Below are 13,895 nucleotides of genomic sequence, written 5' to 3' on the forward strand. Positions count from 1 at the left end.
ATGTTCTGCCAGAGATTCAGAGGAGCAGAATTTTTTTTATTTTGGGTATAAAAATGGAAACTGGCTTGCTTCAGTCTGTCTGCTATTAGCAATGAAATGCTCCCTGTGACAGTTACTTAAAATATATCTCAGTTTCTATTAGTTTGTCTTTTAAGGTATGTCCAATTGCTTAGTTGTGTTTTATTCTACATTAGCCTAGGATTTTTCTGAAGTTTAATAATCCAAAACAGTAGAGGAATGATAGGATCATGTAATCAGAGATTCCCATCTAATACAGAATCCCTATTAAAAGAAGTTAAACCATTAAATATATAACACTATAAGCCTGTTTCAGTGCTTATAACAGCTTTCTTTTCTTCGTTCACATGTTTAGAGAAAACAAATACATTCAGTGCCTTCAGTACGGAGAGATAATTATGTATTTGATATACTTATTCATTCATTCAGTGTTTAACGTGTGTTTTGCCCACCATGAGCAAAGATGGTTAGCTTGCAGTGATTTGGGTGAGTTTTTAAAACAGTCGTACTGTTGGAGTATTGATAACTTCCTTACACAGACATATTTCTACCATACCCAGACACTCTTTAAAAGGAAAATTAATTTTTTTTTCCACAGCAATTTCAAAGATAATTATCCTGCACACATTAAAGAAGGATGAAGTGTTTTAAAGAACTGTAATTCTAATTGGTAAATGTCACCAGCTGTTGCAGTTACTCTTACTTGTGTATTTTCTTTTAATGATTACACTCCTGTGCCACAAGCTACATGAAAATATATTCACTAGGTGTGAAATTCCCATATGTCACAGCTTCAAGACTAAGTAAACATCTCAAAGATAAGGGGAGCTGATAGGAAACATTTTTCTAGCTTTGGCTGTCTGCATGACAAACATTTTTTTAATTGAACTTAGAAAAAGTTGTGTGAATTGGAGAACCATTAGGTTTTAGCACCCAACCCATTCTATGATTCAGTGTAAGATCCATTTCTACATTTGAATACATCTCCAAGAACTATAATGAGCCTTCCATTTTATAGATTATCTCCTTCACCCACCTCCCAAGATTTCCAAGTATTTTCCCATTATGTCTCCAAGTTAAAACTAGTCCAGCTCCTACAAATTGCCTATCAAGTTTTACAAAGTGCATAAGGTTTCAATGCTGGTTGTATCCTTTTATACCATCAGAAATTAGTATACTAAGGGAATATATGGAGTATTCTGGTTTAGATCTCCTAAATCTCTTGGTGATTTAGTTTAATTCCAAAACATTTCTCTCACATTTTAGTGAAGAAGGCACATTTTTATGAATGAAATGTATTGATTTCTGAGAATCAGGTTTTCCAACAGAGAATGGTTTTATCTATTGTAAACTCATATTTTTATTTCTGTGCTTAGGATCAAGGTGTATAACTCAGATGTAAATATAAATGGTCCTGCTTTCCTCTTAAGACTTTCATGTAGGCATGTATGTATGTGATAAGTTTTGAAATGAGCTTTCATTGCCTGTGGAATGAGTAATCTAAGTGTGGAGGAGACATTTCGGTTTTTCAGTGTGAGTTTTGGAGATGCTAGGAATGTTAAACCAGGCCATTGTTCCACATTTAACTGTTACTTCCAAGAAAAGCCATTGATGCACATGTATAAATGAAAATCTTCTTATTTTGGATCATATTCCTATATCTGTCCATGGTAGATTCTGGGAAAAAAGAGATGAAACTCATGACCCAGGAGGTTTCACTCACTGCAGTTTTGAGGGGAGAATGCTCTCATCCTAATATTGTAATGGCAGTTTCTGGACAGGTATCAGTTTGGGCATGTTGCATCTTTCCTTCCCTTTTGTGCTCAGACATGTACAATATAATACATTGCATACATGATAATAAGGAATAAGAAAAAAGTTATCCACGTGTAGACTAAAAAGGAAGTCTTAATATAAAATTATATATAAATATTTTACCTACACAAGCAGGTTTATGCATAAATACGCTTAATATTTTATTCTTAGAGCTTTGTATGTATGCTGTTTTCAGACAGTAACAGGTTCTGAGAAATAGAGATGATTTATACCTGGGAATTCAGGGAGTGGGTATAGCTGCTTTCATCCTCCTTCCCTGGAGCTGTTAATTATTCTGTACAGTCAGTCATAGACAAATCCGAATCCTTTAGAAGGAGCTTTGTGCTAAGGCTCACTGTGAAGTATTTTAAAAATTTGCCTTCTTTTGCATGCCATGAGCTTTAAAAATTATCACTTGGGAGCAAGTGATACCTTTACAAACTTGCTCACACAGAGGTTATTTACAGAAGACTTTCCAAAGTGTTCACGTTCATTTTTGGTTCCTGTTAGAGCAAGGTGAACTCCTGACCAGCTCTGCACATACTGCCAGAAAAGGAGACATTGCAGGCTTTAGTGTGGAAGACCATTTTGTGGCTACAGAGGTCCAGAAGTCCCAGCTGGGCAGGAGACACCAGTTTCAGCAACCACTCTGCCTGGCCTGACATAGTATCACATACGTGCACCGTATCCTAGCCTGTCCCATGTTTAGGAGTGCAGTACAAAAATTACACCTACTCTGCTGTTCGTACAGAACAACATGGTTCTGTCCAAGAAGGGAAACATTTCAGCCCTTGCTCCTTCCCTACTCATCTCGAGCTGATTACGCCAATGCAACAGTTTCAGAAAAAGAGGGCTACTAGCCTACTCTCTCATACCAACCTTTTTATGCCGTTGCCGTCAGGGAAATGCTTGAACTTAGTTTGGATCAGAATTAGTAGCAGCTAACCTCAAATGCAAAATACAGTTGTAGGTTGGAAGCAAATCACAGCAAATCCAAGGCAATGCAAAAGGAACTGATTTTTTTTTTTTAACTATTTTCTGAATGTGATAGCAGGATCTGCACTTTGAGGGTGGACTAGCTATGGGAGACTCACTATCGACAAAGGAAAATGTCCAAGTATGCCATTGACATTACCAGAGCCCAGACTTCATTCTGTTACATAAAGCAACGTAGATTTATGACTCAAAGCATTCATAAATCGTAGCAAGCAAACCCTCCTGAACCTGGTAACTAACCCAAAATTCACAGCAGATTTAGTAAATATAGTTTATATGAGCATTGTAACATATAGTCTGTTTTCATTACGAGTAACTATAACTTCTTATAAGGTCTCGGTTGTTGAGTCGTCTTTCTCTTTCTCTTTCCGCTACTTTCTCCCCTTACTTTGTGTCTCCACAGAAACCAGGAATGGATCTAGCTGATACCTACATTATGTTTGTTCGACAAAACCAGGATATACTTCGAGAAAAAGTCAACGAGGAAATGTACATAGAGAAGTTATTTGATGTAAGTAACTACCCTTGCAAAGCTTGCTGATATCACTACCACATCAGAAGGGATAAGCTGCAATTTGATGATATTCAGCAACCCGTTCTGATGTTCTTCCCTGGTTTTGCTTTTGCTTTTTATCATCGTCAGCTGTCAAGGGTGGACTTTCCTTAAACATTTTCTGCATGAAAATTTTAAGTGCTAGAAAGCATAAATAAAATTCGTAGAAGATTGTTATTTGAAATAGTCATTTTTTCCACTGTGAGTAGTCCAATTTTATTCCGTCTTTTGATTCTGAATGTGTTAATGGTGAGAATTGGATTGGTGTGGTTTGTGGACTTCAGTGCAGAATTAATTTCCCTAAATAAAGAACTTGTACGTATCACTGCCTGCTCGTATACAGAAAGAGGCCAGTTGTGCCAGGTGCATCTACTGGTTTGACTGGTACATTCATGGACTGACTTTTAGAATTCTGTTTTATGGCATTTCCAGTTTAAGCCTTCTAAGATCCTAAAAGTTGATCAAATATTTATTGAATTGTCAAACTTTTTTCCCAAATTTTGATCCCACTTTTTCAACATCACAATAATTGTCTTGCTCATCTTCAAGGCCTGCACAGTGCTAGCCAGCCTGTATCTGTCCAATAATTTCCCTCAGCTTCTGTACTGGCTTCTGCAGCCTCACTCCTTTGCCATAATTCCTTCTCTTTTTGGTAGAAACAATCGCCTACTCTACCAAAATCTTCCTCTCCTTTAAGGCCACTAGCAACACTCTTGGGCATATTTCTGCTCATTCAAGCTCTGACCAGCCTTTCCAAGTTGTCTGAAGGAGAAGCTATAGGCAGGTAAAATTCTATGCTTTGTATAAATTCAAAGCACTACACATGTAAAGTATAATTAAGATAAAAGTTACTGTATTATCAACTCGGACAATTTACATGACAGTGACGTCGGTCACTTATAATTGCTTAGGAATTTGAGCATGGAAAGAAGTTATCTCTGGCTCTGTGCAATGCAATTCATTACAAAACAAATTCTGGAGCATAATGCACACTTTGAAATGTATTTATTTGTGTGGCATCTAAGTATTTTAGAAAGCTTTGCTAGCAGTTTCATTTAATTATGCAAGTTAGAGCAAATGTTTTCATAACAGCAATTCACAGCCTGTACTGTGACACTACAGTTGTGGCAGTCACAGAAGGGCCCATAACATAGACTCTCAGCCATGGTATGTCATGTCAGTGTTTGTTGTTTGTTAGACTGGGTGGTCAAAATGAGACTTATCTCTCAGATTTTATATTTCCAGACACTCCCAGGCAGCTTTACAAAAAAAAAGTATCATCTGTTTTAATAAGCTAAGTGCTAATATGTGTGAAAAGAATGATTTTATAAAAGCTTTGATGCCCTGCAGGGGTAGAAAAATTATCATCCATCCAGCTGGCACCTTCACAAAGTACTAAAACCGTATTAGCAACTTCTGCTTCAGTTTGCTTTTGCACTGAATCTGCAAGCATATGTTTCATTTTCAAGTTTCCATTTTTTTGTTTTTCTTTGGGGTTATTTTTGCTTATGCTGTAATTTTCTGAATGATAATAAAATTATGTTCCTAAGGCCAAATCCACCTCTCACTGGAGAGACCCATTGACTTTGTTGATGTAGGGGGATTGGACCAAGCCTTAGGCTATGTCCATAGCAGTAAACTGGACGGGGCCTGGGCACAGGCCTGAGAACTTGGAAGTGATCCTCCATACCATTAAGTCATCAGCATGGTTCCTGTCATGATTTCGAGTTTAGCTAACTAACACTAGCCTGAGGACAGAGCTTCAGTACAATGGGGTTCACATGGGTCAAGGACTTCTCCCAAGTTTCGTTTCAGCAAACGATCTTTTCAGCCCAAGAAAACATCTGCTATATGGATGCTCGACATGGCACAGCGCTTGTCTTTGAGACACAAAACCATTCCTGTCCCCTTTTACTCAGTGGTATGCATTGTATGCTGTCATGGCCAGTGCTTATAGCTGTAAGGAAAGAAAAAATACGTATGTGATAAGTATTCTGTGTTTTGAGTATCTCTTCATATCTTTATTTTTGTTGATACATGGTGGTATCACATCTCTACGTAACATCACATTAGGAGCTATAGCCCATTGGACAGAATCAGATAAATGCACTAACAAATACGTAAGCTCATAGCATGCAGAAATTTAACACAGAGGCATCTCACTGCTTTAACTCACCTTCCCTGAGATTAATTCAAATTTAAAACAGTATGATTCAGCACAATTTTGCTCATTATTTTTGGAAGGGTTTTATTCAATTAGTGATATAACTAAATCTAGGTACTGTTTATGTGAAGTTATATTTCAGTAGAAAGCATAAAATATGTTTGAGTTTTTATGTAAATATTCTTCAGGCCATTTGACTGGCTATAGTTGTAGATCACTATTGGTTTCCCCTTAAAACGCATAGGATTTGTATCAGATAAGCAATCATCAGCCAAGTGAAATAGGAAAAGTGCACATCTGTGTTTCAGACAGGGAAATACCTTATCCAGAATAACCAAAAAAAAATGCAGACTGTTCTGTGTGCTACAAGTGCTACTTATAAATGTAGATAAGATCAGGCCTCGGACACTATTTTAGTCCTCCAAAATGTATAATTACAAATTATTTAAGTGCAGATTTCATTGACTTGAATCAGGGATGCTATATACTAACAGCTATTACAGTGACCAAGAGAATGGGGCGGGTGTCTGTCATATGAAGTAATGTATCTCTTAAAGATCATTTAAATCTAAGTATTGATACAAGTAGAAATGTCTGCCAGTGGGTCACAACATGTTAAGCCTGGAAGTTGGAAAATTTTCTGTTTATCTGAGAAGTCTCAAACGAGGGAGAAGACAAAAATTGTGCATTGTTTTATGGTGCTGGAAAAGCACTGCCGTGCTATACAAAATGTGACAAGTCAGGAGAATGGAATTTAAGCCTGTGATATGAATCCATACATCTCCAGGGGACTTTGAAAGACTGGGCTGCTAGTTTTTTCTGCACCACTTTTAAACCATTTAAATCCTGTGCTTCAGTATCTGTGGTGATCATGCAGCAGAACCAGGGTGGTTATTTTTTTTTTTCCTGTTTTATGAATAACTTGGCTTCTGGGTGCATTTCACTTTTCTCCTCCTCTGGAAGGAGTAGAGACAGCATGCAGAACAATATGGCTTGTTGCTCCTGGTAGCACTAGCTTCTCCCAGGACAGTGTGCTGTCTTCTTGCTCTAAAAATTAAATCACCAGATTTGGAGTCACAAAGAGCTTTCGCTTGGTCAGTCTGTCAGAGACACTTAGGACTTTTTGTCTTCCTTTACAGTGTGGGACATGGTCTTCTTCCTAAGGTCAGCTGGGAATTTGACCTATCAAATAGGTTCCTGTCAGAGGAACTCAGGGCATCTCTCTCCTACTCTCATGCTGTACCAGATTATGGTTGGGGGTTTTGCTTGTTTGCTTACTTGCTTGTTTGTTTGTGTTTAAAGCTGCAGATCTTAAAGAGCACTAGAAAGGTTTTGTAATGCGTGGATTACCATGTGGATGGTCTGCAGTAGCTCTAGGCTACCTGTCTGCTCCACCTTCATGATTTCCATAAACTTAATTCAGTGAATAATCCATGTGATTCCTTCCAATCCCATACTCCACTGAAGGTAACCTAAGACAATGAAGTTACATTGGGATGAGTTTCCCTCATAAACTCAAATAAAACAAACTTTTTCTACCATTAATGCTGCAGTGACTCAGGTAGATTCAATGTGTGACAACTAAATCATGGAGACAGACACTTCTGTGTTTGTTTATTGATTAGAGTTCTTAATTATGATTAAAAGCATCCCCTGCTGAAACTTTTTCACTTAAAATCAAGGTTTAATCACTTAAACCAAAAACTTGGGGTTTTTTAAATAGTTTAATAAAATGTTTTCAAAACAAATTTGTACTTTAATGATTTAAATTTTTAAACCAGTGTTTGAAAAATACTGATTTTCAGAAAACTCTGTAAGTGTAGAAGTTGATTAATTGGAAAAATAAATAATTAATTGGAATTACACAAACCAAGGATAAATCTAAAATATTACTATTAATAAGTTCCCTCATATTTATAACCTTGTTGATGGATGGCATACAAACATTTGTGCAGCCTCTCAAAGAACAGTGTGGTGTTTCTCATCACTACCAGACATAAAAAATACCCAACTGTAAGATTTCCATGGCTTCTGGTTCTACACGAGCAAAATTAATGGGAGTTATTTATGAACCATTAAATTCAATAAAGCAGTGCTGTATCTATAAATATGCCAGGTTATGATCACGTACTAGACTTAGAATCACATTTCCACCTGGATTTTTAAGATGGGACTGGTAAGTCTCCCTACTCCTGAGCATTTTAAATGAGACTTATAAATTTAAAATTGTTTCTTTTAAAACAAACAAAGATTGTTTGCATAAACACTGAGTAAAACATCGTAACATATCATAAAAACTTACTTTCTGTAGTAAAGTTCCTAAGTGGCACTTGGGTAGATTCACACTTTCTTGTACCTGTTAATTGCACGTGAAGTATGGATATTCTTGTCTGAACACAGAAAAATCTCGTTAAAAATGTTTTCCCTTCAAAATAATCCTGGTTTATTTGCCATTAAGAGCATTGTCTTACAGGTTATATTTGTGTTGAGTCCATTGTGAAAAACTTACAGTGTAAACAGATGTACAATTCTAATTTTATTAAGAGTATATGTGCAATGAAATCTTTATGCAATAATTGATTGCTGCATTGAGAAATAAAGAATGGCTTAAGAGAACAGTTCTAACACATTAGTGGTTTACCATTGATACAACTTCAAGGTTTTCCAATAATTTAGGCTCTAATTTCTGGGAAACCTGTGCACAGGCGTACCAAAAATACATGAAGTAGTCAAAGTGTGTATCCTGGAAAGGTTGGCATTGGCAAACAGGTCTCTTTGTTAACCTGTACGAGATGGCACCTGTTAGCAGATGTTGACTTTGGGCCTGATCATCCATCTCTTAGGGATGTTAAACTGCTGTTGGCTGCGCAGGGACTGCTCCTGTAGGAGAACATCCTCGGGGCTGTGGCCTCCTACAAGATAACAATTCAACAAACAGTGAGAGTTGTTAATGGCAAGGAACTCATACAACTTTCTTTGGCGTGCAAAAAACTGAGCATCATCATGAGGAGTGTAAATGCTTAAGCACTCCAAATTTATGCAGCTTTTTGCTTTTGTATTTCAAAAATTCGTAATTCTTCTTCTGTCCAACAAACATTTGCATTTTGTCTGGAATGTGAATTAAATGGTAGTAGTGTTCCCTTATCACAACCATTATTTTCCTTTTCTATTAGTAGCAGGGATGGATGATTTAAGTTGAATGATGTACTTGAGGTTATTTGAGGTAGTAATTATTCTTGAAAGACTACTATGTCATGGACTTCATTCTGTGCCTAAATGGAGATGTGAAGTACTCATCTGATTCATTTCTGTTTGCCATCATACCTGCAAGTACATTTTTAGCAAATGCTTTATTCAGTTACATCATTTTTATAAGTTTCCTGACCTTTTACAAGAAATGTGCTAAAAATGTGCAAATGCTTCTCCCTGGCAAGTGAGTTAATCTTCAGCTGGTGTTACACGGCTAAGAGGAACGCTTATTTTTAATGTGAGTTTTCTGTAGTACCAACTCCTTGCGCTGTCCATGTCTACCTCTAAAGCGCCATTTCTGAGGTATTTAGTGTTCAACGATGTTTTTCTAGAAAACTTCAATTGTGATTTTTTTTTCCCCTCATTCTCAAATTGCTTCCTGTCACATTAATTTTAATAAGTAATCTTCACTTTCATTGTTATGTAATTATTTGTAAGTGGGTGATTTGACAAGAGGTCTCCTTTTTGATCTAGATTATATGCCAAGGCAACTTCAGCAAGTTGAGACTAGGTAGGACTGGTTAAAGGCCACATTTGAATCAAAAGCTGTGTTTGTATTAACCTCTGAGAAATATGAGAGGACCGTACCTAATTACTTAGAGACTCAACAAAAATGGATTGTAGCTTGTTGATCCACTCATTTCTTTGATAACTCAGAATAATCTTCAAGAAATATGTGGGCTTCTTTCTCAGATTCTTGAAATTTGATCACAGTGCAAAATTGTCCTTTGGCGCAAACCCAGAAATACACATCTTTGCATGATGCACCTGGACATATGTGGCAGGTCTGGTAGAATCAGCTAATTAACAACACAGGCTTAAACAGGCACCTCATCTGGCAGTGTAGTTAGTTGCCTGATGGTGCTCAGCAGGATTTGGTAGTGCTTTTTATTTTCCTATCCTAATGGTCTGCTGCCCACCTAATTTTGCCTTATTGTCAGCCACTACTTACCGCAGCTTGAGGCCCTCCCAGGAGGCTAAATTATTATCAAAGGATTAGGGAGATGTAGCCTTGCAGCTCTGACATTTCTGATTACTTGTCTATGCCAGAACACTAATTAGCTGTGACTAATTAAGAAAAATGTTCCTGCCATAGAAAACCATTTAAAAGAACTGAGAAGTAGAAAAGCAATTGAAAAGCTGAGCAGTGCTCAGATTTGCCGATGCTCTTTAGATTTTCACCAAAGTCTTAACGCACCTTTAATTATGTCTAATATTTTATAGGGAAAATAGAAAGCTCTTGATATGAGAACCACTCTGCAGTTTTCTCTTGAACTAAAGGCACTCTTGTAATTTTAAAACAGTTCGTTGCATCTTTTTTGGTAAAAGGAAAAATTTCAGAGAAAACTGTAGGCAGTGTCAAATGTGGACTGAAAAAGTGAATTATATTAACATGATCAAACACATGAAACTGTTCTGCAAGATGGAAGCAGCATCTTGCAAATTTACTGTTCAGAGTCTTTTCAAAGTTCACTAAAATATTCCTGATGCTTTCAAGTAGATTCACCTCTTCTTTTTTTGAGATAGAAATCTCTGTAAAAGAACAACGGTTTGAAAGCTTAAAAATGTAACTTCCCTCTGATTTCAAGACGTATGTAAGTTTTCTTTGATTTTGATTCCCTCCCCCCCCCCCCCCCCCCCCGGAATATGCTGAGAAGAGGAATGCCCACTCTTGGAAGGTGCTGATTATGCTGCTATGAATCCAGCAAAGCTCAGTACTGTTGAAATCAATAGGACCACAACACACTTAAAGCAAAGAATGTGCTTCAGAGTTTGCTGCTTCAGGATCAGAATATTCAGCACTTTGTAAGCTGTTTTATGCTGTAGCTGAGAGTGTTTTCTCTAGAGGAAACCATAACACAATGGCTAGTTTTGATATGCTTTTGATCTGATACATTTCCCCACTTCTTCCTTTTTTCATGCCATTTTTAATGTCTGAATTTCCATCTTGTTGGGTACCAAACAGCCCAAAAAGATATAAACTGGATTTTCTCAAGACATTATTTATCCCATAGTCCAGTCTGCATTTAGCATTCATGGAATGGATGTCTGACACCTTTTTCACACTAATTCAATCACAGTATTTACATTTTCCCAGCAGGCAAGTAGGAAACTACAAAATAGATATTCTGCTATCTTACTAAAAGAGTTGTTGGGTAAAAAAGGGAAACAGAAGATTATTTTTCGGAGAACTAAATCTGATATTCCAATATTCAGAATTTCTTACTCTGTCCCACCCCCTAATTTCCCTGATGCGTGTGAGAAGTTCAGGTTTTTTTTTTGCGGGGGGGGGGGGGTGTATGAGAGGAGAGGGAACACTAACAATGTATAAATTGCTATTAAAAGGCAATTTAAAATGTGTATCATGAGTCAAAAGAGGAAAACAAGTTGAAAAAAAACAAATGCCAAACTCAAGACTTTACAGCCCATCTGATTTTTTTTTTTCCCCCTGAGGGAATTTTATCAGTCAGGGGTGGAACTACAAGGGGGTTTTGCTTGTTTATTTGGGGAGGGGCTATAACATTGGGAGCTTCCAGTGCAGTTTCCCCATAGACGTTTCTGGTCTATACTGTTAGTTCATTTATTTAACTTAGTTAAATGCATCTATCCATCACTCACAGTATCCATTCACTAAAAACAATAACAATTCTATCAAATAAAAGGGAACTCCTTCCAACATCCAGGCACAATTTAGTCCTTTAACCTTTTTATCCTGCTAGGCACAAAGTAGCAGCATCTCATTACAGGCACTGCTTTTTTTTTTTTCTTATCTAGATGGCTTGAAATGTGTCTAGCAACTTAATGGAATCAATTGAGCGTGGACAACTATAAAAATATAAAATAGCACTGAAACTTTAGATGAGTCTGTCAGTAAGTGTTAACTGTGGCTGCAGCTTTCACATTCTACCCAGTCAAGAGAAATCAATAAGGATTGTACCATTTATATTGTCATATCTAATGTTTGTTCACCATGAAGTGCCAGGCACAAGCACCATCTAGGGAATATTGATTTCTTGATGTACTGTAATTCACACACGTATAAACAGCAGGAAAACCTTGTGGCTTCTCAAACCTTACTTGTGAGTTTGATATTTATACTTGTATTTCATTTGGGTCAAGCTCAGTTTAAAAAGGGAAAAGCAAGCAAAACTCTAACTGTTCGCAAATAGGCACACAACCACACTGTTGATCATATTACAAGAAAAATAGCGCCAGAAAGCATAAGAATAATCTAGTTTTATTATAATTAACATGGAGTAGCAGACAGGTACACTATGCTGTAAATCAAAATAGTACCAGGTGAGGATGCTGTGGACTGCTCTGGCAAAGTCAGCGATTCATCAGTGGAAACAGCATCTTAACCTGTTTGATCATGGCGAACTGAAGCTTTAGTGTTGATTTAAATATGCAGAAGTGTTGACCTATGTAGAGGTTATTTCCTTTAAATAATTGTCAAGTGTTTCATTATTTATTTTCTCAATTTACACAGCACTGACTATCCTTTGTACTTCTACTGTACTAAAATTTTTTCCAATATGCAAAAAAAACCAGTGCAAGTAATGAATAGAAAAATCACGTCAAAAAAACCCATCTGCATAGCTGAAAGAGTTCACACAGGCAACAGAATCAGTGACAGAGAGGAGCAAACCAGGCACCTGCCCAATCCAAGGATGCTTTCTCCGAAGAGATGAGGGGAGGAGAGAAGCAAGAGGAAGGCAGGAGGCTGGACCTCTGCTCCGCATTAGCGCTGCTCAGTGTGGTGCCCAATCGATGCTGTGTAGGAGAGGAGTGGCTCCACCACTGTGCAGTTCCCTATCAACTTCACAGCTGCATCCAGCCCTGTCATATGCCGCTACAATAACGCGCAGAATAAAAGGGATGACGAGTCAAGATTGGTGAGGTGGAAAGAAACAAGCTGTCTGTAAATATTCACCCAGAGTCTGCTACAACACGACTTTGGTCCACCTCGCTTTTGGTCCACGGTACAGAGATTAGGAGCATGCTCACCTTGAGAAATGCAGGTCCCAGGAGGACTCTGCCACCTCCCTGAATCCCCTTTTGCTGATGCCACACTCCAGGGACTCCCCAGGGAGTCCCAGACGACTGGGAAACAGCAGACATAGGTACCTCAGTTACACCTTACCGAGTGAGCCCGGAACTTTAGCTTTACTGGTATTACACGTGCACTTAGGAAGGCTGCAGAGCATTTGTGCATCTAAGCACATCCGTAGGGTTGGTAAAACTGGAGCCTGATAGCAAGAGACTAGTGTTATAATGAGTAACAACTTGGTCATTTTGCATTATGTTCATTTGTTTATTTTGAGGATCCAAGCTGGCTTTCGTTTCAAGGTCACTCAAGTGATGTTCCCCGTTCTGTGCCTTGGAGGATGTTTGCAGATACACCCAAACTGCAACACAACACGCAGCGTAGCAAGACTGGCAGTGTTTGCTCCAGAGAGTTTTAGCACCAGAATAACCTGTGGAAGTACTGTTCACAGATGCACTACGTATCCAGAGAGGAGTAGGGAAACTGTTTGTGCTGTTAGTCTCTCGCGGTCATGAGCATTATGTTAGAACCTAGTGTTTAAAGTCAGAACAGCAACGTTACATATGTCCAGATACAGAAGGATGTTATGCATGTCTAATTTTTCAAAATTGCAGTTTTCCAGCGCATCTACCATATGTGAAGAGGCCAGGAAAAAAATGAAGGTCACAAACATTATAAAAGAGCGTAAATATTGTAAATGGCTGTTTAGCAACCAATATACGATGCAGGGAGAGATGAGCACTGTATATTTTGTGTTAAAAGTGTATATTTATTTGTAAATTGGCATCAGTTCCATAGCAACTAGCCAGCTTCTAATTACAAACCTAAAATAAGAAAAAAATATTTTCCTCCTAAAAGATAAGCTTTTCACATGTTGTGTTCTTTGTTATTTCAGAATATCCTCTTTTGCCTAATACACTTTTAAATGAGCCTCATTCTTCCTTTTCTTCTCACTACTGATTTCTGAAAACTAGCCTGCCTAATTTTGTTTTCTTGTATCATCAAAATACCCCATCCAACAACTGTTCATTTGTTTGTCATCATGAGTCCTG

At 37.7% G+C, this 13,895-nt stretch overlaps 1 protein-coding gene across 1 annotated transcript in view; it reads left to right on the plus strand.

Moving 5' to 3' along the window:
- LOC104512383 (calcium-dependent secretion activator 2) overlaps positions 1–13,895 on the plus strand; it is a gene marked incomplete at its 5' end in the record, with an annotated part of 85,626 nt that overhangs the window by 59,657 nt on the left and 12,074 nt on the right. Inside the window, one exon of the mRNA XM_010155335.1 lies at positions 3,233–3,340. Coding sequence (XP_010153637.1) covers positions 3,233–3,340 — 108 coding nt within the window. The remainder of the gene's footprint in view (positions 1–3,232; positions 3,341–13,895) is intronic.

The sequence above is a fragment of the Eurypyga helias genome, unplaced genomic scaffold, assembly GCF_000690775.1.
Source record: "Eurypyga helias isolate BGI_N326 unplaced genomic scaffold, ASM69077v1 scaffold17867, whole genome shotgun sequence".
NCBI lineage: Eukaryota > Metazoa > Chordata > Aves > Eurypygiformes > Eurypygidae > Eurypyga > Eurypyga helias.